The 26751-nt window shown below is 40.5% G+C and overlaps 1 protein-coding gene and 1 non-coding gene across 2 annotated transcripts; both read right to left on the bottom strand.

Annotated features, from left to right (window-relative positions):
* Positions 1–3094: 3094 nt before the first annotated feature.
* ahcy (adenosylhomocysteinase) lies at positions 3095–26491 on the bottom strand. The gene is made up of 11 exons (XM_034165982.1): positions 26464–26491; positions 22720–22910; positions 21899–21974; positions 13477–13629; positions 12680–12792; positions 12318–12525; positions 11872–11959; positions 7772–7886; positions 5249–5371; positions 4698–4769; positions 3095–3402 (listed from the first exon to the last, which is right to left on the bottom strand). Exons 1-11 carry the CDS (start codon positions 26489–26491, stop codon positions 3271–3273), a joined length of 1299 nt encoding a protein of 432 aa, XP_034021873.1. The 3' UTR covers positions 3095–3270.
* On the bottom strand, positions 16852–16987 carry LOC117508061. Its single transcript, XR_004559971.1, has one exon. It is a non-coding gene; the product is annotated as a small nucleolar RNA SNORA17 (small nucleolar RNA).
* Positions 26492–26751: the final 260 nt, after the last annotated feature.

Below are 26751 nucleotides of genomic sequence, written 5' to 3'. Positions count from 1 at the left end.
ATCAGAACAAAACTTATCGGAAGATAATTGGTCCAATGATGGTTTTCAAAGTTATCTGAAAAGCTAATTTGATGATCATAAAAACATTATCTTCGATAGTTAGCGGATTAGCGGAACTGTGCCCACCACTGGAAATAGTTAACATGATACAATTACACTGCAGCTTACTTACATCACCACAAGAAGGTCTTTGGTTTAAAGCCCACCCACGTATTATCTCATAGATCTGAAGTTGCCATCAGTAAGAGCACCCGGTATAAACGTGGTACTAAATTAGGGTCTTGATAACAAAAATTTTGTAGCAATACCATTGAAATTATACAACCTTTGTGGCAAATTTGAGGTCAAATAGGTGTTTAGATTAAATTAATAATAGCAATAAGCTTGAAATATTCACCCATGGCATTTACTCAATATACCATAAAATTGTATGATCCAAAGAGAAATCTACAGCAGTTAAAATAAAAGTTAGTTCTGTATAGCTACAATATTACTTGCCATTTAAGTCAAAAGATAAAATCAGTTTTAAAGATTATGGTATTTTATTACAAATGATTTGACCACTAGATGTCAGGATGATGAGCTGCTGTGGTGCTGCCTACCAAGCAGCCAGTAGAACGTTTTAGTATGATCCTTCATGTAACAAAGCTTTTAGCAACACCAAATGACATTAAACTGGACCCAGCATTACGAAGGTTACAGTGGCGATGCATTTCCCAGACAGAATGCTCTTTGGGCAGCAGTGATGAAGGATGAAGTGAAACATTAAAGTCATGATATCGCCTCCAGCTAGATGACATGAGATTAAAGCACAGATAAAAACCTTACCTGTCAACCAGACTTTCCTTGTAAATATATTCTACAATCTTCCTGGTCACTGTGCAGGCCAGTGTCGCAGCCAGAAGGGAAAGAAGATAGACTTTCACAGCAAAGGTCCACTTTTGAAGACTTTTTTTTTTTTTTGCATTCACTAATAATTTTAACATAAAATGGTTATTACTCTGTGCCTGTTTTACTACAATTCTGCACCAAGTTAACGTGAATAGCCACAAAAATATATTTTTTTTGTTTTTGCAGTGTCTAAGCTCAGGCATGGCTGGGCCCATTTACAGTTCTGGCTTTAAAATCAGGTCAGTTAGGGTGAGGGAAGCAATAAATATGAAAATGATTCAGGCCCAAACATGTAGGTTGTGATATCAATTTGGGATTAAGCACTATAACTAAAGTATTAAAAAGCTGGCACACACCAACACCATAAATTATTCATTTACATATCAGAACCCTATCTCTAGGCTGGGAGAGAACAGACTCACGCACAGCATGTGCATGTGTCCTAAGTGCACATGCTGTATGATCAATTCCTCATTTATGAGGCAACACTAACTTAAAGCATCAGACAACCCCCCGGAAAAAGTGGATGTATGAATGCGTTAAACTAAAATTAAAATACAAACCTGATCTGGAGAAACTGACGTTCAGAAGCAAAAATGACATTTAACAGGTGAGAACATGTGAGGCTGTTACTTTACAAAATTACATATTTTGCATTCTGATCGAATGTAGTCAGATTTTATGTTCAACTGCAAGTTAATTACTGTATTTGACGGGGGGGGGGGTGCACATCAACCACAGTAAAATTAACTTTAATCATAATAAAAATACAAACTGGCTTGTTTTAAAGTTTACATTTTGGTGTTATCAGGCTGCAATTTTATTGTTTCATTTATTTCAAAGTGGACTACCTTATTTTTCAAAAATATATGGATCAACTAGCAGGGTTCTGTTCAATTTATTTCAAAGTATTCCTGCACATCCCTGTCTATATCTACTTTTGGTGTTCTAACAAGTTTAATACTTAAATGTTAAGACTTTCCTTTAGAGAGCTGTAATTTTATAAATGCAATATATACAACCCAAAAATCATAAAATACTGGCGCAAAATGCAAAGTTTAAAAAAAATGCAATTCCCCATTTCTCCACAGAAGCTTGTAATTCTGTTAGTTGGTTTTTGTTGGCTTCCCGCACCAGCTCCCTCCCACTGCAGACACTTAGCTTTTGAGAATCACCAGCTTGACCGCACACTGTAACCAAACTGTTCCCATTTCTGAATGACAGAAGGAAAGCCCAAACCAGATTCAATGACTTGGAAATGTTCATGTATTTCAAGAAATACCAGCTGTAAAAATGATTTAATCCTCATTTAGAATCACCCATCTCAACTTTTTTTTTGTGTTGCAGATTTTAAATGCAAGGATGTTCTTATACTAACAAATGAACAAAACATTAAATATCCTGTGTTCATCCATCTGCAAGTCAAAGAAAACTGTCATTATGGAGCTCAAACACAAAAAATAAAACCACGGTCTTTGTTCATTTTAAGGATCAAATATGTTTTGCAATTCAAGAAGAATTATATTTGTGGATAGCGGGGGATATAAGGCTAACATGCGTTTTTGGTATGAAAACATGAAACTTGGCACACTTGTAGAGTGACCCCAAGTGAGCATTTCTGGATATGGAAACAAGTTGGCAGAGCCCACTGGTGGTGTCTTTGGGAACTAATGTTTTGCTAACTAACCATACTCATGAACACATCCTAACAGTGATAACTTACATTTCTTGATATAGAATCAGGAAACTTGGCAAGTTTTGAAAGAACAGGGGACAAATTAAACAATTACCACAAAGAAAATAAAGAAGCAGGCAGCAGAATGTTTAAATGGATGCGGGGAAAAACGTTCTCCAACAGCTTCTGTTTCCACGGCGACAGACATCTCTTCTCTGGTCAGACATTTAAGCAGCATTATCAGAGTAAAACACTGGTACGGGACGGTAAAGATTTGTGGCCGTCTAAACTGCCACGTGATTAGTTCAGACAAAGCCCCTCCCCAAAAACCCAAGACAGACATGACACAATGATGGTAGGCACATTATTTTGTGCAACAGAAGATTTTTTCCTCATTTTTAAATGTGGCTTTTATGTTTTCTCCCACAATTCCTATAATTGCCACACAAAGCCACCAGCTGAGTTTTTTTTTGGGGTGGATGTTACAGTGAGCGTGATTGATTGGTGCAAACAAACTGACAACTTGTCTGAAGGAGCAGAAGCAACATGTCTAACATTTTTATTTAGCATTCATCATTACAAAAAAAGTCTGTTCCTGAAGCGTGAACATTTGGCAGCTAGCAACACCACGTTCTCAGAGGGCCAACCGCCCAAGTGCATCCAACTACACCAACACTCCTGCTGCTCCACGGCTCCCGGGAGGCTCAGTAGCGGTAATGGTCTGATTTAAAAGGTCCCGTCACAGGCACACCCAGGTACTTGGCTTGCTTTTCTGTTAGTGTAGTGAGCTTCACTCCCAGTTTATCCAGGTGGGCAGCTGCTACCTCCTCATCCAACTGCAGACAGGCAACGAACACAGGACAAGAACAGAGGAAAGTACAGATTATACAGCGTGTATGTAGTCGAGGTTACCAGTCAAACATACATCATCATTCCTCTGACTTATAAAGACAAGGTGGTAACCATACGAGTTTTATTTTATAAAAATAAAATTGGAACATTATGAATATCATCATCACTTATCAAACCCTTATGACAAAGAAATGTAACAAAGGACTGATGTTTTACAGTTTAAATATGAACTTTTTATAAATAACACAACCAACCACCACATCAGTTTTGAAGTCGCCATGTTGTGTCCCTCAGCATCTGCATAAAATTTAATTATCCATTTTGGCCTGGCTTAGCTGGCAGCATAGCGACCACTTGTGGATGAATGGCAGCTGGTTGCTTTGCCTCAGTCTTATAGTTTATAAGACCAAGGGGTGATGGGTTCCCAGCCATGCTCAACAGCTTTGTAAATTATGCCATTAGAGTGCCCAGTGCTGGACAATATGTAATTACACTATTTCCAACAGCCAAAGTGTTTTTTTTATATCAGTTGTCCATTCGGCTGCTCCCGCTTTGTGTTTGGGGTCACCACAGTGGATACAACCAGACCCGCATTGATATTTTGCACAAGTTTTACGCCGGATGCCCTTCCTGACAACTCCAGTGTTACCTGGAGAAACACAGCTGTTGGCATTCCAAAGAGGTCTCCCATCCAAGTACTAACCAGGTCCCGCACTGCTTAGCTTCTGAGATCTGACAGGATCAGGCTGACAGAACATTCCATTAAAAACATTTAATCATCTGCAAAGACAGTGCCTTTACTGATATGTTCATGAAAAGTGGCCTGCTGATATACCAGTCTGGCTTTGTGTTACACTTCCTAGTAAGTTGGACATGGCGATCTGTTTACAAACTCCTGTAGCAGTAACTAAATGGTGTGTTAGCCAAACCACCTGTAGCAGCAGGAAGACAATAGACCCTGGATGGGATGCCAAACCTCAAAACCTATTAGCACTGAATCCTATGATAAGTGTATCATCCCAGACCTAACGTTTAGCCTCTCGCAATGATTTAATGCAGGTACTCAAAGCCTGCGACTCCATGAGGTCCCAGACAGTCATGGTTCTCACTGGAGAAGACCCTTTTCCAAATTAAACTTTGGATTCAATCCAAGTATCACATGGAGGTGTAATTACAGTTTCAATACTGAAGAGGTCTGTAGCAAAAATTACAAGCAATAAGAACTTAGAATTAGTCATGTGCCTGTGTTTTTATGCTTTCCAGGTAACATGTTACATACCTTCTTGGGTAAAAAGTGGACTCCTACAGAGTATTTAGAGGTGTTTGTCCACAACTCGATCTGGGCCAGCACCTAGAAAGACAGTGGCATTTACTTCCCAGCTGTAGAAACTAATCTACATGTTTGATCAGGTGCCTCAAACTGCTTCCAAAACTAGCAGAGTGGGTTCAGGATTTCATTCCTGCTAAACACCATCAGGTAATTGCACTAAAGTCCTCATTAAAGTTACCATTAGTGAAATCACCTGATGGTTGAAAATGAAAGCCTTTGTCCTTTCCTGGAAGGAGCCAGAGGCCTCTGGTCACCCCTTTGAGTCTGGTCTGCTTAAGGTTTCTTCCTCAGAGTTTTTTCCTTACCACTGCTGTGGGGGTTAGTAAGGTTAGACCTTGTGTGAAGCACCTTGAGGCAACTCTTATTTGGCGCTAAAATGAAAATTTAATTTTTTGCTTTGAGCCTTTGGGGGGGGGGGGGGGGACTGCTAAAAGCCAATTCCATCTTCAAATCCACCTGGCTAATGATTGATTAGCACAAAGCCTAAATTTTCTCAGTACCTGATTGGTGAAGGAGTTGCTCATGACGAAGGATCCATGTCCCATACCACAGCCTAGGTTGACCAGCCTGCCCTCTGCTAGCACGATGATGTGACGGCCGTTCTTTAATCGATAACGATCAACCTGTGGATAAGATTTACCACAGCTGAGCATTCCAGAGTAGACTTGCATCAGACCCACGTTCCTTCAGCTCTGTTTTCACTATAGTGCAAATACAGATGTTCATATCAGTAGTTTTCTAAAAATAAATGCCAGTGATTAAGGCAAATGCATACGTCAGACAATTTCACGGCCAAATCATGATCCGTTCGACTTTTACAGAAACCCTTTTGCAATTGTGTTCTAGAGTTTAAGGTAAAAAAAAAAGGTGGAGACAGTTAAGAAAACAGCAATTTTGTTCTGCTGAACAGATTAGATTTGATTCACTACCACCATTTTATAATGCAGCATCATTATAGAAAGACTTTGGCGAACGTGGATCTTTGTCAGCAAGTGGTCCGGGGGCTGCTGAAGGCTCCCAGAACATTGTGGTTTTGATGTCCAAGGATTCATTCTGGAGTTTTTTTTTGATGACCCTTTTCTTGCCCTGATCCCCCTCAATGCCATTTGTTTTACACTCATCTTTTCTTTGTCTTTAACCCAAACTGACAACCTACGTTTGTTTGATCAGATTACTAACCACAAGAGCTGTCATTTTCATATTTTTGGCTTCCCTCATTTCAATGGACCAGATTTTAAAGCCAGACAGATGTAGTAACGCCGAGTTTAGACATTAAACAAAAATACACTGGTTCACATTCCACTTTAGTTATGCAGAAAAGTTAAACTAAACTTTTTTTTAAATGGCTCAATTAAACTTAGTCCAGAACTACAGTAAAACTTAGACCCAAAGAAATACTGATGTTACTTTTATTTTAAGTAGCAGTATGAAAGTCTATTCAAAAGTGGACCTTTAATCAAAGGCTGTTATAAAAGCACCCCCCACACTTAATCTTAAAACTTACAAGTTACATTCAGCAGCTGCTGACAAGTTGTCTGCAGCTGCTAATGAAGTAGCTGTATAAAGCAACTAAAGCCGTGGTCACAACCCGCCGTACTTGCACATGCGTGCAGTATACTTGCAAAAACGTGGGCTAAATTTGGAGATCCGTACATCGCAAGTACTGCCTCAGTACGAATTTAGGAGCACGCAGACACGCTGTAGAGGTTTTAGTGCATGCAGAACTTTCGCTGCAGTCAGGCTGCAGATTCACCAGCAGTACAGATGACACGTGAGTACTGCCTCAGTATCAGATCTTGAAGATTGTGATACATATAAATAAAATTAAGTTTAAATTTAAAAAGCTGGTAATCAAGTGTATAGTGAATATATTCCTCTATTAGTGTTTCACACCTTGTGACTTCACTAACAGGCTGGACATGCATCGCCGATGCTGAAACACCTGCCGCTCCCACTCATAATACATCAAAAGAAAAGCCGAGCCCCCCCACACACACTGCTTTGTCAACTCTATCATTACACTCCTAAAGATGTGCGTTGAATGTACTCCCCTCTTGCTACTGCCTCTATGTTTTCTGCAGATGAAAACGTACGGCAAAAAAAAAAAAAAAAAAAGCCGTGGGTTGTGACCGGCACTTAAAGCAACTTTTCAGAGTTAGTGTTGTGGAGGAACAATTGTCCTTTTCCTCATGTCTGCAAGACAGTGCGTGCTTGTCAGGGTCAACCCTTGCATGCATAACACGTTGCATTTCTCCAATTTCACAACAAAACATCTGATTACACCTATCCTGGTCTCCACTATGGCCTTGCCCCGTCCTACCGCTGCAGTTCACCCCTACACAGTGCCTCCGGTCACCTGATCTTCTTGAGGTACCGAAGTCCAGGCGAACACTGGGGATGGAGCATTTTCTGTTGCAGCTACTAAAATTTGGAATGATCTACCTGTGCACATTAGGCCTCTTCACTGTTTATAAAACCAAATCTCAAACTCCACTTTTACTCACTGGCTTTTAAACATAGGACTTCACTCTGCTTTAGTTTGTTCATTGCTGTTTTTATTGTTGGGTTGCTTTGTTTTTTTTATGACCCCCATACACAGCACTTTATAACAGCAAAAACTGAAACAAAGTTGAGTTGCTCATGGCCCAGACTAGCCAGAGGCCATGTTTGTATTATGATTTTGGTCCCAGTGTGGAAAGCCAGAAGGCTCATAGGTACGATGCATGTGGTACATTTTGAACTTCAGGTGTGCCCGTTTTCTGCTTCGACCAAAGAGATCTGCCATCAGTATGTCTGAATCCTGAGTGCTCCATCACCGGTCTCATTTAATACCGATACAGAAATTCAGTAATTTTTTCCACCTCAAAATTACTCAACACACCATAATGACAACATGAAAGAACTTGTTTGAAATTTTTTGCAAATGTATTAAACGATAAAATCACATGAACACAACTATTCACACCCTTTGCTCAATACTTTGTTGCACCTATCTTTGGACAGACGTTTTCAGCTGTTCATACCTGAGGTTTGATGTTGACCTTCTCTGCGTTTTTGTTCAGCCAGCCCACGTCAACTTCACAGTCAAAGTGTCCGATGTTACACACAATGGAATCGTCCTTCATGCTCTCAAAGTGACTTTAGGATGAACATGAGACGCTATTAAGAAAAATTCAACATCTTGTGTAGTTCTGGTGTCGCAGACTGAACAGCACCCCCCCCAAAAAGTCTGCCCCGCCTTCACTGTCCAGCTGCAATTCACCAATTAGGGATGGGTATTGATAAGGTTTTATCAATAGATGCCATTATCGATCCGATTCCTTATCGATATCTTGTGAATTTTGCACTAAAAGTAGGCTTTACAGGTTTTTTTTTTATGTATTTCCTTGACTCTTAAAGTAAATAAATATGAAATTAGTCACTGTATCCTTGATCTCTGGACATAAAACTGTTTCGCTTTGAAGTTATTAATTCAGACTGGATTCTAACGTTCTATCTTGACTTGTCAGAGAGCCGGGCAACGTTTGGAGCTGTGTGAACAGAACGGAGGATGATTCTCGTTTATTTCTCGCAACAAGACAGGAGTCCCAGTTAGTAACTTTAATCTGCACAAAAGTTAATTACAACTCATTCAGGGATGAAAGTGGCGAAAAACAAAAAAGCTGAAACCCAAAATTACCCTCCAACACCACCTGCACAAAAATGTTTGAATTCTAGAAGCTCTGAAATGCAATCTGGGACTATTCCAGACAAACTGGAGTGAGTGCTGAATCCATTTAGGTGAGGAAAAAAAAACAAGTTTCCTTATTCAAATTCATTCCAGTAGTATTCTGCTCTTACAACACCTGGCAAAAGTTATGGAATCACTGGCCTCAGAGGATGTTCATTCAGTTTAATTTTGTAGGAAAAAAAAGCAGATCACAGACATGACACAAAACTAAAGTCATTTCAAATGGCAACTTTCTGGCTTTAACACTAAGAAATCAGGAAAAAAAAAAAAATTGTGGCAGTCAGTAACGGTTACTTTTTTAGACCAAGCAGAGGGGGGAAAAAAAAAAATTATGGAATCATGAAAAACAAAAGAATGCTCCAACACATCACTAGTATTTTGTTGCACCACCTCTGGCTTTTATAACAGCTTGCAGTCTGAGGCATGGACTTAATGAGTGACAAACAGTACTCTTCAATCTGACTCCAACTTTCTCTGATTGCTGTTGCCAGATCAGCTTTGCAGGTTGGAGCCTTGTCATGGACCATTTTCTTCAACTTTCAATTTGATTAAGATCTGGACTATTTGCAGGCCATGACATTGACCCTATGTGTCTTTTTGCAAGGAATGTTTTCAGTTTTTGCTCTATGGCAAGATGCATTATCTTGAAAAATGATATCATCCCCAAACATCCTTTCAAATGATGGGATAAAAGTGTCCAAAATATCAACGTAAACTTGTGCATTTATTGATGTAATGACAGCCATCTCCCCAGTGCCTTTACCTGACATGCAGCCCCATATCATCAATGACTGGAAGTTTACATGTTCTCTTCAGGCAGTCATCTTTATAAATATCATTGGAACGGCACCAAACAAAAGTTCCAGCATCATCACCTTGCCCAATGCAGATTCGAGATTCATCACTGAATATGACTTTCATCCAGTCTTCCACAGTCCACGATTGCTTTTCCTTACCCCATTGTAACCTTGTTTTTTTCCCGTTTAGATGTTAATGATGGCTTTCGGTTAGGCTTTTCTGTATGTAAATCCCATTTCCTTTAGGCGGTTTCTTACAGTTCGGTCACAGACGTTGACTCGTTTCCTCCCATTCGTTCATTTGTTTTGTGCATTTGAGACACTGCTTCAAGTTTTCTGTCTTGACACTTTGATGTCTTCCTTGGTCTACCAGTATGTTTGCCTTTAACAACCTTCCCATGTTTGTATTTGGTCCAGAGTTTAGACACAGCTGACTGTGAACAATCAACATCTTTTGCAACATTGCGTGATGATTTACCCTCTTAAGAGTTTGATAATCCTCTCCTTTGTTTCAATTGACATCTCATGTTGGAGCCATGATTCATGTCAGTCCACTTGGTACAACAGCTCTCCAAAGTGTGATCACTCCTTTTTAGATGCAGACTGAGCAGATCTGATTTGATGCAGGTGTTAGTTTTGGGGATGAAAATTTACAGAGTAATTCCATAATTTATTCCTCAGAATTGAGTGAGTCCATATTTTTTTCCCTCTGCTTGGTCTAAAAAAGTAACCGTTACTGACTGCCACAATTATTTTTCCTGATTTCTTATAGCCAGAAAGTTGCCATTTGAAATGACTTTAGTTGTGTCATGTCTGATCTGCTTTTTTTTCTACAAAATTAAACAACTGAATGAACATCCTCCGAGGCCTGTGATTCCATAATTACTGCCAGGGGTTGTACTAGGATGCAGCAGTTTTCTAGTTTGGCAGATAGTTCTGGAGGAAATTACTGAAGAAATTAAACTGAAAATATGGTTTGACCGAAACAAACTGTCATTAAACTTAAGACATGGATGAGTCACTAGGTGTTCACAGGAAACATTTATTTCTGTATGTATTTGTTAGTTGATATTATATATTTTCTGTTGTGTTTCTATTCAGGTTCTTTGTCTCTCTAAAATTGAATATAATGATTATTAATATACAAGCAAAATTTAAGGATTACAATTTGAAAACATGCACCCGAACGTGATGACGGCTGCAATTGCTAAATGCTAACTTTTAACATTGAAAATACCATAGGCATGCTAACACGTTAGCATCGCTCCCCTTTAAGTTAAAATACATCAACTGTTTCAGAAGACCATAACAGGTCGGTTTAACATAGAAAAGGTAAATAATACTCAAACGTATGCTCTTTAGGGTTTTAGCGGGGTAAAATTAAGCGAAAGAAAGAAATAAACGAAGCAATCAACTGAAGCATTGCTTCAATCTGCGAACCACGCTTCGATTGGTTCAAGGTTCAAAGCAAAGCCGCGCTGCAGAAAAGCCAAAACAACGGCCACTCTGAAGGACCAATAACAATCGTGAAGCACAAAGCTTATTGATGTCAGTGGATCGAATCATTTCTTAACGATACCCGAAAGGAACCTGTTCTTGATACCCATCCCTCCCAATTATCACCTTGTTTCTGCTTCAAACTGCACTCCAGTCATCATCCAGCTCAGCGACATATCTGAAGCTTTTGTACAATTTACAAAAATTCAGCATTATTTCATCAAAAGACTGAAGAAGCGATCAGAGCACCACAGCCAGATGAGCTGCTGCCTTCACTGCACCTCTGTCATGTCAAAGTGTCAGTAGCGACTCACTGGTTATCGCCTCATTTCTGCTTAAAACTGACTTTAGAATGATAAGAGGTTTTGCTGTGTCATCTGATGGTTAGTCGCATTATTCCCTTTGAGTGTAGAGACTCTCAGATGAGCTGCTGTGGTCCCAAATGACACGCAGTGAAGGCAGAGCGGACAATTTTTTTTTTTTTTTTTTTTTTTAGGGGGGACCATTCGGTCTACGAAACTGGAGCCTCATTTACAGAGGACTGTGCAGGGTTCACAATAAAACTGTTCAGAGAGAGGCAAAAATAGTGTTGGGAAAAACTTGCAATAATCTCAAAACCATCTGTATGTACACCCGCATGCAAAATAGTCCAACTATTACACTTTGATATCCTGCCCTCTACATACCCACATAATTCCTCAAATATTCGAACCACATGAAGCCCAAAAAAGTGAAATTATTACACTACTGAGGGGAAGAGCAGGACAAACATTTGACACTTGTATGGGGGGGGAACACTACACTGATGCTGCGGCTTATGTTCACAAATCAGAAATAACTTTAAGCTCGCCACAGGAACCAGAAACAAAACTTTCCAAATGCATAAACAGGACATTAGTACAGTTGTCCCAGAATCCTTTGTGCTGCTGTAACAGTAAAGCTGCACTCTTTATAAAAATAAAATCGAAGAAAAATTTGAGCACAGAAAATAATGTGGGCCCATTTAAAATAAAGACCGTACAGTTTTAAGTCCCACTTTGTGTGCGTGCACAACACTTATAAATGAGGCCCCAGATTTTGTAGATCTGATCAAACTTACTGTCCCATTATAATGTCTTCACAGCCAGTTGTGGTGACAAACAGGTTTCCTTCTTTACAGGCTTCATCCATGGTGGTGACTTCATAACCTACAGCACAAGCAAAGGGATTCAACACTTCAGTCTCAAGCACCATCAAACTATTTTGGCGGAGAAACTAGTTAACAGGCCACTCAATTCACAAAATATGAAAAAAAGGGTTTAGACATCTTCCATCACATTTGATACACAAGACTTCAGAACCAATTTATGGCAAACTAGGTGTTCAGAGATCAGAAACTTCCATCAGGATAAAATCCCTAGTTTGTGATGTAACAAATCTGCTAAAAAAAACTTGCATTAAATATGAAAATGACACCTTGGGTTGGAACTCAAAGCAAAGTTGACTGCAAGATTAACTGTTGCACTCCTGATACATGTGAGTGTACACTGGGTCAATAACACCTACCCTCCATGGCAGCCTGCAGGGCATTGATTGGGTCAACCTCTGTGACAATGACACGAGCTCCAAAAGCTCGCAGTGCCTGGACGCAGCCTTTACCCACATCACCATAGCCCGCCACCACTGCAACTTTTCCAGCAATCATCACATCGGTGGCTCGTTTGATGCCGTCGATCAGACTCTCCCTGCAGCCGTACAGGTTGTCAAACTTACTCTGAGGAGACAGAGACGCCAGGCAAAGTTTGTCAAAACAAAGAACCTGCATCTCCTCACGCTGACAGTCTTAGCTGAGGACTAAGATGCGGTCATGTTATTTTTCCATTCCACAGCCTCTGCAGACAGTAGGGAAGATGTTGAAGCCTGGTTACCTTAGTGACAGAGTCGTTGACGTTGATGGCAGGGACCTTTAGCTCGCCTTTTTTCATCATCTTGTACAGGTTGTGCACACCTGTTGTGGTCTCCTCTGACAGTCCCTTGATGCCTGGAAAATAAGGGACAAGTTGTTTTCACACATTCACTGCAACTTCTGAATTCATATGGACTGTCCACAGGGAGCAGATTTGAGAACACCAGAGACCGAATCAGCTGGATCACAGGTTTAACGGACTTTAATTTACCCACTCCCTGGTACAGAGTCTGGTTCTTTTAGCTTTTCCAGAGCTGCTGTTGTGCTTGAGGTCACAACAGCAGCTCTCATATGCATATCCATGTTGATTTGACACGATGCATGTCAGATACTCTTCCTAACCAAATTCCATTTTGGAAGCAATTGCACTGACCACTTTTCCACTATGCCTCCAAGGCATGTATGTGGCCCCAGTCAACAAGCAGCTTACCCTGCAGCACCTTTTCAAAACAAAATAACTGCAGAGTTCCAATGCAATATCCAGTATTTTTTTTAATGGAGAAAAGTGCAGTTTAAAATTGGAATTTAAAGGAAGTCACATTAGAAAATGTACAGATTCATAAATAAAAAGTGTTCAATGTTTTTAATATGATGCAGCCTGATTGTGACCTGAGCAGCCAAGTACATGCTGGCCTCAAAACATTTGTGGTTTTGGACTTACTGGGTTTTGCCTCTGTATCCCTCAACTGTACCACAGGCTATATAGTGCTAATCAGGATGGTTGGCAGCTTCCAACCTCTAAAAGTGGACCGAACTAACCTGCCAGGAGTTTGGGGTACTTTGTGTGGACCAGGTTGGTGAGGTCTCCGCCGTCATCTAGGATCATGTTGAGCGGCTGGCCATCTTTGAAGTACAGAGTCTGCTCAATGCACCAAATGTACTCCTCGTCCGTCTCACCTTTCCACGCATACACTGCACACAGAGGACAGAGTCACATGTCACACTTATGAGCTGAAGTGATCCCTTTAGAGAGTTTCATTTGAACAATTACACACTAAAACAAGGCAAAAGATATTTTACTGATGTATCCTGAGGTGTGTGCGCTGGTTGTCGGTGCTGAAAATTGAACTTCAAGTAAATTATTAAATATCAAACTCAATTTTAATTCATCATTTAACCACCTATAGCCAGGGCACTTTTGCCAAATGATGCATTCTGTACAGACATTCCAGTCTCAGATACTGCACTTTGACCTCTAATCTGTGAACATAAGCCCTACAATGCCGGCCGCTCATTGCGGCTTGAAGCACTAACACAAAACCAGCTGTTTCTGACTGATGGACTGTACAGTGACTGAATATGGGTGAAGGAAACCAAACACTAACACTGCCACATGTTTTGTTGGTTTGAAAGGACAAACTTGTTTGGTTCAGCCTGCAACTTCTCAAAAATATACTGCCTTATATGTGGTGATGGATGACTTGAAAGAGGTCCTAGTGTATGTGTCAGACCCACTAAAATTGTCTCAACTTCCACTTGTTGGGGCAAGTGTATTTTTCTGAAAACTATGCACAAAGTTCATTTCAACCTGACAGCAATATTGTGTCATTTCTTGATTTTACAGCTTTTCAAAGAGATTCCCCAATAGGCATGGGCTGGTATGAGATTTGGACAATGATTCCATAGGCAAAAAAACAGTTTCATGGTATCATGTATAGCTTTGAAATGTGCTTCAACATTATGGCTATTTGCATATAAAGCACGTGTGATTCAGGCGCACTAATTGACAATGTCTGCTACAAACACTATACCACTGATAACTAGAAAGAAAAAAAAATACCAAAATGATAGTCTTAGACATGTAGCATTTACCCCATGGGAAACATGACTTGCTTAGGGAGAAAATGTGGCTGGAATAAGGTCCGGAACTCTAGATGCTCAATACTGCCCCAGCTTCACCAACAAAGTGCTTGGAATAGATGCATTTGTCCTCGACATGTTTGTGGGAGAAATTTGGTCAACCACAAGCATGACTCAAATCCACCACTTGTACTTCTCAGTGGTCTCAAAGATGGGATAAAGTTTACTCCTTCCATGTAATCCTTTGTGGACATCTTGAATCGCTGCACGTCCAACACTGGCCATAGCTATGGTGCTTTGTTGCCACCGTTATTGGTTTGAAGGGCTAGTCTGCCGAAAACAACATGAAAAAGCTGGTAACTTTTTGATTAAATCCAGTTGCAGTAGCATCTGAAACTAACTAAACATGACCAGAGTGCATGCACCCATTCTTTTTCTGAAGGTTTTCAGAAGGCTAGGTGCCTCTCTTGGAACAATGCTGTCTCTCTCCTTGTGTGGCCAAACACCTCAATAGCAGAGTTCTTCCACAGCAGCCTGGTTGGTGCAAAAAGCCTATAAATACATGTTTCAACTGTTTGATCTTGTATGCACTGAAAACACAACCCATCTAGGGATTTCCCAATTTAACCAGGACCTGCCCAAGTCCAAATTGCCCTCAACTGTTACTCTCCTGTACAGAATGACCTAATTTTTACTTTTTCAACATTTCTTTTTGATATGCAACTTCAAAGTGATTAGTAAGCGATTAAAACACAAGAAAAAAAACTAAATGAAATGTCTAATTTTTAAACAATATAGAATGTATTTAAAAATAAAACTGCATTTTGTCACAAACGCTGCTCCAAATACAATTGGAAGTGATTTTTTTTTTTAACTCGGTCTTAATGGAGCAGGAAGCAGCAAATTTTATGAAATCCAAATTCACTGCCAACACCCCTGAGACATTTCTAACATCCAAATCATTGAGAGATTAGATTAAAACATGAACTCAGAGAGCAACACTGTCAATATAACTGCTATTTTGCAATTGATAACATTTTAAACAACTTTATCACAAATGTGAAATGTCAAATTTTAAACTTTACTGATAGAAAAACTCATTCCACTTTGAAGGCACTAACTTTTTCTGTCAAAGTAAAATTTGTTCAGAGTCTGAATATTGTGTACTTGTATTAACTATGTATTTGTGAAATGGTAGTTTAATCTGTCATATGCCCCCTCAACTGAGGGTAAAGCTGCGACTCAGTCGTTCATCATAAACTAAAACCAGTTCTTTAACTTAAGTTGCCTAAACCTGCTACTCTAACTCAAGTTAAAAAACTAAATGCAGGCAGGGGCTTAAAATACATTTTCAGAGACTCATTTAGCTAACTATTTTCTCAAGCATGTTATGATGCAGGAATGTGAGCATGTTCAGTTTCCCAGGGTCAAGCTTTGAGCGGTGAGAGGCTGTGTTCACTGGAACTGAACACCCTCTGAATTTTGGTCATCGGTTCATGAAAATTGGGGTTTTTTTGCCTTTAAAAAAAAGTTAAACAGATCATGAAGTATTCTAATCACATACTAAATATGACTTCATGTGCAAAAATACACCACATGCATTCTTATATTTTCCCAAGACGACACATTTACAGTCTCACCATATGTCAGATTAGCTACAAATGAGGGCAGCAAGCAGTTGGCCTTTTTTGGCTTGATGTGTGGCCAGGTTGTGGTTACTTGCCATTACTGTGCACCGTGTTTAATGATAGGACAGGAAAACCCAACACTGAGTTTCTCCTCTATGCTTGACTGGTTAATAGAATCAAAGTTTGCTTCATTTCAGACCAACATCGCTAATATCTCTGTAAGATGTCTTAAGAAATCTTTTCAGAGGCATCTGGTTATAAAAACAGAAGTTTGAATTCAGCAGTGCAATTGTTGCCAACTTACAAAATGCCTCCCCCCAAAAAGATTTATACAGAAATACGTACAGCCATTTGAGTGTATGCCACCATCCTGGATTTTATTTAACAATTTACACAAGTGTAAATAAAGCCATGAAGGAGATGACAAACATTTAGTTGGAGTATCAATATTTGTGGAAATTATGTCAAGAATAAATCTTCCAACTGAGAACATTTTAACTGCTAGAACACTTAAAAAGGTCCATTCAGGGATTAGTCCCAAGAACAGCAAAAATAAAAATGGTATTTATGGTTCTATATGAAAGTAAGATGCAGGCTGTCAAAAGTTAGATATGTTACTGAACACCAACTGCTTAACGTAAGAGTCTACCCAGACCCTTGAAACATTACCAACTTTGATTAACTCATGTTTAAAAACTATTAACAGTTTGTTGGTGGTAAAAATCACACAGAGTATCCAACATGTTCCAGAGTCTCCGTGCAGACCACCACCGGTCTCTCTCTGCCACCTTCTGACACAGCTGCAACACCAGCAGTTGAGCTGCAACGCCTCAAGGGGCAGGAAATAAAACTAAATTTATCATATTGCTGAATTTTATATATAGGCCATAGGTGTGTGTGCGCTTGTCTATGTGGCCATGTGTTAGACTGGCATCCTGTCTGGAATATACCCCACCTTTCACCCTATGACTGCTGGGATAAGCTCCAGTACCCCATGAATCAGAGTAAGTGGGTACAGAGAATGAATAAATCTCCAAACACAGGTTATGTACTCATGTAAGTAGACTGTATTTGAGTTCTGACTGCCTAAACTGACAAGGCAACAGTACACTGATGGAGTTGTGGCAGATGTGCACTGCTAAGCTATGTAAAAACAGTATTAGCTAGCCCTACATCTACAAACTGAATATTTCAACTCAGTCAAAACAACATTCTCTCCTTACGGTATATCTATATACAACCCCTGGCAAAAATTATGGAATGGCCATCGGAGGATGTTCATTCAGTTTAATTTTGTAGAAAAAAAAAGCAGATCACAGACCTGACACAAAACTAAAGTCATTTCAAATGGCAACTTTCTGGCTTTAACACTAAGAAATCAGAAAAAAAAATTGTGGCAGTCAGTAACTTATTTTTAGACCAAGCAGAGGAAAAAAATGGGATCACTCAATTCTGAGGAATAAATTATGGAATCACCCTGTAAATTTCCATCCCCAAAACTAACACCTGCATCAAATCAGATCTGCTTGTTAGTCTGCATCTAAAAAGGAGTGATCACACCTTGGAGAGCTGTTGCACCAAGTGGACTGACATGAATCATGGCTCCAACACGAGAGATGTCAGTTGAAACAAAGGAGAGGATTATCAAACTCTTGAGAGTAAATCATCACGCAATGTTGCAAAAGATGTTGGTTGTTCACAGTCAGCTGTGTCTAAACTCTGGACCAAATACAAACATGGGAAGGTTGTTAAAGGCAAACATACTGGTAGACCAAGGAAGACATCAAAACGTCAAGACAGAAAACTTACAGCAATGTGTCTCAAAAATCGAAAATGCACAAAAAATGAGGAAAATCAATTCAATCAATTTTTCAATCAATTTTTTTTTTATATAGCGCCAAATCACAACAAACAGTTGCCCCAAGGCGCTTTATATTGTAAGGCAAGGCCATACAATAATGATATAAAACCCCAACGGTCAAAACGACCCCCTGTGAGCAAGCACTTGGCTACAGTGGGAAGGAAAAACTCCCTTTTAACAGGAAGAAACCTCCAGCAGAACCAGGCTCAGGGAGGGGCAGTCTTCTGCTGGGACTGGTTGGGGCTGAGGGAGAGAACCAGGAAAAAGACATGCTGTGGAGGGGAGCAGAGATCGATCACTAATGATTAAATGCAGAGTGGTGCATACAGAGCAAAAAGAGAAAGAAACAGTGCATCATGGGAACCCCCCAGCAGTCTACGTCTATAGCAGCATAACTAAGGGATGGTTCAGGGTCACCTGATCCAGCCCTAACTATAAGCTTTAGCGAAAAGGAAAGTTTTAAGCCTAATCTTAAAAGTAGAGGGTGTCTGTCTCCCTGATCTGAATTGGGAGCTGGTTCCACAGGAGAGGAGCCTGAAAGCTGAAGGCTCTGCCTCCCATTCTACTCTTACAAACCCTAGGAACTACAAGTAAGCCTGCAGTCTGAGAGCGAAGCGCTCTATTGGGGTGATATGGTACTACGAGGTCCCTAAGATAAGATGGGACCTGATTATTCAAAACCTTATAAGTAAGAAGAAGAATTTTAAATTCTATTCTAGAATTAACAGGAAGCCAATGAAGAGAGGCCAATATGGGTGAGATATGCTCTCTCCTTCTAGTCCCCGTCAGCACTCTAGCTGCAGCATTTTGAATTAACTGAAGGCTTTTTAGGGAACTTTTAGGACAACCTGATAATGAATTACAATAGTCCAGCCTAGAGGAAATAAATGCATGAATTAGTTTTTCAGCATCACTCTGAGACAAGACCTTTCTGATTTTAGAGATATTGCGTAAATGCAAAAAAGCAGTCCTACATATTTGTTTAATATGCGCTTTGAATGACATATCCTGATCAAAAATGACTCCAAGATTTCTCACAGTATTACTAGAGGTCAGGGTAATGCCATCCAGAGTAAGGATCTGGTTAGACACCATGTTTCTAAGATTTGTGGGGCCAAGTACAATAACTTCAGTTTTATCTGAGTTTAAAAGCAGGAAATTAGAGGTCATCCATGTCTTTATGTCTGTAAGACAATCCTGCAGTTTAGCTAATTGGTGTGTGTCCTCTGGCTTCATGGATAGATAAAGCTGGGTATCATCTGCGTAACAATGAAAATTTAAGCAATACCGTCTAATACTGCCTAAGGGAAGCATATATAAAGTGAATAAAATTGGTCCTAAAATGAGGAACAAACGGGAGGAAACGTCTGTGACCGAACTGTAAGAAACTGCCTAAAGGAAATGGGATTTACATACAGAAAAGCTAAAGGAAAGCCATCATTAACACCTAAACAGAAAAAAACAAGGTTACAATGGGCTAAGGAAAAGCAGTCGTGGACTGTGGATGAAAGTCATATTCAGTGATGAATCTCGAATCTGCATTGGGCAAGGTGATGATGCTGGAACTTTTGTTTGGTGCTGTTCCAATGAGATTTATAAAGATGACTGCCTGAAGAGAACATGTAAATTTCCACAGTCCTTGATGATATGGGGCTGCATGTCAGGTAAAGGCACTGGGGAGATGGCTGTCATTACAGCAATAAATGCACAAGTTTACGTTGATATTTTGGACACTTTTCTTATCCCATCAATTGAAAGGATGTTTGGGGATGATGAAATTTAACATGATAATGCATCTTGCCATAGTGCAAAAACTGAAAACATTCCTTGCAAAAAGACACATAGGGTCAATGTCATGGCCTGCAAATAGTCTGGATCTTAATCCAATTGAAAATATTTGGTGAAAGTTGAAGAAAATGGTCCATGACAAGGCTCCAACCTGCAAAGCTGATCTGGCAACAGCAATCAGAGAAAGTTGGAGCCAGATTGATGAAGAGTACTGTTTGTCACTCATTAAGTCCATGCCTCAGAGACTGCAAGCTGTTATAAAAGCCAGAGGTGGTGCAACAAAATACTAGTGATGTGTTGGAGCGTTCTTTTGTTTTTCATGATTCCATAATTTTTTCCCCCCTCTGCTTGGTCTAAAAAACCGTCACTGACTGCCAATTTTTTTTCCTGATTTCTTAAAGCCAGAAAGTTGCCATTTGAAATGACTTTAGTTTTGTGTCATGTCTGATCTTTTTTTCTACAAAATTAAACAACTGAATGAACATCTTCCGAGGCCAGTGATTCCATAATTTTTGCCAGGGGTTGTACTAAGCATGGAGGTCCTGTTTTTTGTCATCAATGTTCTCTGGATCTGCTCACCTCACACATCTCTACACTCTCGATCTTCCCATATTCTCTGGTTACGGACCCACATCACGTCTTTCACAAATCCCCTTAATTGCCCACATTTTGCAGTTAATTAGAACTGCCAATCTGTGATACACCGCCAATTTCCACCAGATGGCGTTTTCGCCTAGCGAGTATGAATCCGTCCAGCTTCCATGTATGACAGTCAATGCATTGTCACTGACCACTGCTTTTTTTTTTTAAGCTGTATTTCATCAAGGTAGGTTACTGAAAATTATCTGAAGAGGTTTTTTTTTTTTTTTTTTTTTTTTTTTAAAGACAAAAACCATAGATTCCAAATCTCCCATCACATTCGCACCAGCCATTATGGCTCAGGCGCTACGGACCCCAATTTAATGCCAGACAGCGCTCAGGCAGAATCAGTATGTTGCAGATTTTTGGGGTTTGCTGTTGAAGTTCTGCCTTTGTTGTATTTGCACAGCCAAAACAAAGGCTGAAATTAAAAGTGCAAAAGCTGAGGAAAATTTGCTGGGCGTCTGAGGAGATTATGCATTAACTCCGAACAATTAAACTCCATGAAATTTTTTTAAAAGACTGTTAAAGCATTTCAAAAATCACAGCTAAAGCTTGTAGAATTTTGAAAATCATGGTAAAATAAATAACATACCTTATAGTGAAAGTGTCATTGTGTAAATTTCTGTAAATCCATTCAAAGCCACAATGTCTTTTCCCATGAAAGAAAGTCTACATTAATTTAAGAGAGTCACATAATCTTGTTTGAACAGCACAATGTTTATTTTCCAGAGGGGGGGGGCATAGGATGCACTTTGCTTTTCCAGTTTCTTTTGTGTGTTCATGACGAACTTTAAATTCAACCCAGTACCAATTCCACAGATTCTTGTCCTTAAACTTTTTCAAACAGTGTTTCTCGCCATGTTCCCTCTCTCCAACGTTGCCCTGTGACAGACATGCAGCAAAATTCTTCTTTTAAAAACTTGATGGCTCTTAAAAGTATGCAATGTCCACATGCTACATTTAGCTCAAATAACTAACTGTCATGGAGCAGCCACACAGTGTTGCCACAACAACCAATTCTGCAACAGCCACACTTAGAGGCATTTTTCTCTGCCGGCTTCCAAGGATCTGAGGACACCGATTTGTGTCTAACATAGATCAGTGTCTGCTGACTTATAAAATTTGCACGATGTTGTAAAAAGCTTTGCGATAGGCATTTTAAAAACTCAGTGTTGACCATGATTACAGAGTACAACACTACCATGTACCCCCCATGACGAAATCAGTGGAATTCTTGAGTTTTTACAACCCTGCAAAACAGATGGTCACCCCATTAAGTCTGTTCTGCTGAGGCTTCTTCCTATAATAAAATAACCCTGAGGAGTTTTTCGTGACCACTGTACCTGCTCAGGGGGTGGGTAATGTTGGACCTTACTCATGTGAAGCACCTCGGGGAGTACTTGCTATGATGTGGCATTGTGTAACTAAATTGAAATTAAAAGCAAGTCATGGTGTGCCTTACCTGGAATTCCGGCCTTAGCAATGGCAGCAGCAGCGTGGTCATGGGTGGAGAAAATGTTGCAGCTGGACCACTGAACCTGAAGAGTGATTCAGGGAGGGAGGAGTCAAATACCAGGACATATTTAACAGTAGGGATGTGAATCATACAACTCACGATTCAATTCGATTCCGATTCTTGGGGTGACGATTCGATTCAGAATCGATTTTCGATTCAAAGAGCTCAGAAATAGTTATTACTAAAAAAATGTGTAAGAAAATGCAGCTTTACAGGGTTAATCAAGTGATTCTAAAGATGTAAATTTAGAGTTGGCTGGCAGTTTAGTGACGCGCTGGTCAGTAGTCGGCAGAGACCGCTGCTCCGCTCCTTTTAGCTCCGGGTCATGGCGTCGCATGTGACCTTGCGGATTTGAAGTGTTTCTGAAGTACTTGACTTTCATTTTGTAGATTTTGTGCACTGCATAAGTCATGTCAAGCTCCTTACAGAGCAAATAAAATCCAAAATGCGCCCAAACATTTGCCTTCAGCAAAGATGGCGCTGGCTGAATTAGCCCCTTGTCCGCCATACTAAGCTAATGTTTGAAGCATGCCGGCCCCTCCCCTCGCAGGGACGCTGTAGTAGAGAGGCCGTTGCCTGACAAACAGTACACGCAGCGAGTAAGAAAGTGTTTAAAAATCAATTCTTGGACATTTTGGATCGATTCAGACGTGAATCGATTTTTTCCGGCACCCCTATTTAACAGATTTCTTAGCTTGAGTCAGTCTGACAGTGACGACTGAAGTCGCTAAGATCAACTAGATTCCCGTTTGAAGAGAAATCGTTACCTCAGCTCCGAGGGCTATAAGGGTCTCGATGAGCACGGCGGTCTGCAGGGTCATGTGGAGGCAGCCGGCGATGCGGGCACCCTTCAGCGGTTTGGACTCTCCATACAGCTCCCTCATCTTCATCAGACCGGGCATTTCATTCTCTGCGATGTCAATGACCTTACGCCCCCATTCAGCCAGGCTGATGTCAGCTAGGAGAGATGAGAAGCACTGAGGCCACCGACAGAAAATCCAACAACTAATCATTTGAGGTTTGTCATATTCTAGTTTCTCAAAATGGTGGAACATCTAGTATTAAAGGACTGATTTTTTTGGGGGGGTTTTGGTGATTAGACATTTTATTGAGATATGGACAGGTAGGCATTGTGATGGATGTAATATTGGCTGAGCTCCTGCATCTGCCCACCCCCTCTTCAGGCAGGATTCCTTGCGGAATGCCCAGAGCTTTCGACACTTGACAGGGATTAGCGAAGAGAACAAAGTGTGCCTTTTGACAAATTGTTTTTCTTGACAAATAAGCTGTTCACCACATTTTTTGCAATTGTATCCTTGGATTGCAATTAAAACAAGGTACAGACAGCAAAAACAGCAAATTTTTCTCCTGCCGAGTAGATTATATTTCACTCACTAACCACTGCCGCTCTTTTCTAATGCAGCATCATATTAAAGACTAACATTGAGGGGACAGATTTCCTACAGCTTTTACTTCATTCAGTAACAATTAAAATACCAGGTATGCAGTGTGTGTGGGGGGGTCTTTGTCAGCAGGGGGTCCCCAGCTGACAAAGACCCCAGAACATTTTGTGGTTTTGATTACCATTTTCTCACCCTGATCCTCGATTTAGTTGTGTGTATTTGTACTTTCTTCTGCACATTTTCTTTGCCACTAACCCAAACTGATATCACAACCTACATGTTTGTTTGATCAAATTAATAACTATAACCCTTTTCACATTTTTGGCTTCTCTCATCCTAACAGACCTGATTTTAAAGCTTGAACCCCAAACAGACCCAGTAATGCTGAGCTTAGACATTACAATTCTAAAAAAGATATTGCTTCATATCCCATAGTTATGCAGAAAAGTTAAATTAAAGTCATTTTTATATGGCCAATTAAACCTAATCCAGAACTACACTAACAGACCCAGAGAAATACTGATTTCAACATTGTAGCTGTTATGTTATAGTCATTACTTTATGTCTTCAAACGTGGACCTTTAATTAAGAGGTGTTGTGGCAGGCATGCCCCCACACAACAGACCACCACCATCTTTTGGCTGGATTAGGCCCTGGTTTGCAGTTTGAAAAGGAACAATCAAGAATGTATTTAAAGTTCACCTTGATTGAGAAGTAAGAAGGTTTTACAAGCTTATTTTACATCATGCCGTCCTCAGAGATTTTAGACATCTTTTTGAAAAAGCGTTAGTGACAGAGTTTGAAAGAAAAGTTTAAACTTTCTTCTGCAACTCTGCTCTTTGCTCGCTGTGTCATTATAGCACTGTGACAAACACAGCAGGCTCACCCCCTCCAGCAGAGTCCACACAGGACGGAGGAACAGACGTGGGGGGACAAAACAGACATTACGCTAAACATCTATTTTTGAACGGCCCGCACATTTCCCGTTGTTGTGATAAACTTTATATCTTGTGTCCAGCCTTTATTTTGACTCAGTGCAAATCCTGCCTTTTGGCAACCCAACTGATGGAAATCAGTCACAGCAACTGAGAGCTGTCATCCCTACATGCAAGTACGGGGGGGAAGTGATGTCTAGTGGTTAAGACTGAGGAAGATTTTTCTGATCAAACCCCAGCCTGACCTGGGGGGGAGGGGGGGGTAACCACTAAGGATCCTTGGGCAAGGTCCTTAAACCCAAATTGCTGCTGGTGTGTAGTGAGCGCCTTGCATGGCAGCATCCTGACAGCGTGCTCATGTGAATGTGAAGCATCACTGTAAAGTGTTTTGAGCTGATTCAGCCAGAAGAGTGCTAAATGCAATCCATTTACCATTACAGTGCATAGATACTTAAACGTCACTTAATAAAACATGACAATAATGAATTAATAAAATTTTGGACTGTCTGCGATTAGAAGTGAAATGTCCTCGCATCAAGCAACCCAGTCCAGTCGAAGATTCAAGCTTCTCTACAATGCAGCTGGTTGGTCATAAATGGTACAACCTCTGTGTGTGGGGGATGACGCGCCTGTATTTGTATTTAGTGTTGTGGGAGACGGCTGCCTCTCAGTTTTACCTCATTTTTTTAGCTAGTTTTTTCCTATCCTTCTAACCTCCTGCTCTTCTCATGAAGAGATGTGTGCTTTATACATATCCCATGGATATGAGGTCTGTTAGAAAAGTATCAGACCTTTTTTTTCAAAAACCTGATGGTTTTGAATCAAGCTTGCTTGCGTGAGCCAACCTTGAACCTTTGTGTGCCTGCGTGAATTTTTTCCACATCTGTCAGCTGCGTCATTTGCTGGCAAGCAGCATTTGTGTGAGGACGTGTGTCGTGCTCTCGGCGGATTTTCATTGCAAGGAAAATGGCGGAACGACAGGAGCAGCTCTACTGCATCAATTTTTGCCAGAAACTGAGCTACAAGCCCGACTTGCTTCCTCCTTTGCGCCCCTCGCGCCGTCTCGGCGCCGAGTTGCTTCCACGCAGCGTTGTCATAATGATGCACGGCGCAACCGGAAACACCCCCGGTGTTAAAGGGGCTTAAGGTCTAACTTTACCAACCTCAGTCAGTCTAGCTGAGGACATGATATAAATTCAAAATGGTTAACTGGTACAGAGCTAAACACTACCATATACACTGAAATCACACTTCTGCTTTTAATGCAGCACCTCCAGCGGAGATTTATTTTTAGTGTGATAATATAAAATGTGAATTTTTAAAATAGCTAAAAATTTGTTTTATTCAACACTTAAAATGACATACAAAAAAGTTACACGAGGTCACTTAATACTAGTTCTCTGAAATGTTTCCCATTTTAACTAAACTCAATCTGACTGCAACATTTGCAGTACCAGGTGATTTCACTTATCACAGTTTGCTTGGCCCTTTCTGGAAAAAGTTGCCCACCCCTGTGTCAGATGCATAGTAACCTTGTAAGTTACTTTCTCTTTAAAGGTTTGATTTTTTAACATATGTACAAAGCCTGAAAATGTGAACACTTCCATATTTTAGACAACGCCTTTGTACACTTCCATCATTCTTACACGGTAGCATAACTCCGATATGGGCTTGATTAAGGTGTAGCTTTTTCCCCCCATCTTCACATACTACGCAGAACATTGTCATTTTTACAGCACACCACGTGCAGCGCTTGTGCTGCCTGTACCTGCTGCTGTCAGTCTGCTCAAACAGGCGGCGAAGCGCTGAACATCACTGTAAATGTAGTTTCCGACACAAACAGAATGTTGAAGCGTTCCGCCGCTGGCTGTGTAGATAAACTACATTTAACCAGAGAACAGACGTTCACTCAAGTTCAGGAAAAAAAAAATACCCTTCACGGTCGGTACTGCCGATTGAATGACACGTGAAAACAAGAAGCAATAAAAAACAAATGCTTAACACACGGGTTTATTAACAAAAACGGCCTTCATGTTAATGCACTTAGCTTAGCAAGCTAAATGGCTGTTATATTAATCCAAGTAAACATGCTAAAGCTAGTCAAAAACCGCCCGCGCTACACAACTAAACCGGTCCAGGAGCGAGTATTAAATAATAAAAAGGTCTCACTCACCAACTTTGTAAGGCAGTTTGTCGGACATAGCTGTTCGGTGGGGATGCGTGTGCTGGGAGACCGGCTGCCAGGCGTGTGGATAGAGATGAACAGGAGAGACGCAAACATGACGGCTCCGTTTTATGAGCGGCTGGAGTTCAGCCCAGCCTCGCAGCGCAACCCACTCTCTCCTCCTATTGGCTGCTGCAGCTCCCGCCCCGCGAGTCAGTGATGTGATTGACTAACAGTTGATAGGGGGCCAGCCAATGACAAATTGGGATTCCGTATAGGGGCGGGTCTGTCGCCAGA

Source organism: Thalassophryne amazonica, chromosome 3 (assembly GCF_902500255.1).
Source record: "Thalassophryne amazonica chromosome 3, fThaAma1.1, whole genome shotgun sequence".
NCBI lineage: Eukaryota > Metazoa > Chordata > Actinopteri > Batrachoidiformes > Batrachoididae > Thalassophryne > Thalassophryne amazonica.
The sequence above is the reverse complement of the archived record's forward strand: the minus strand, read 5'-3'. Positions and strand labels throughout refer to the sequence as shown.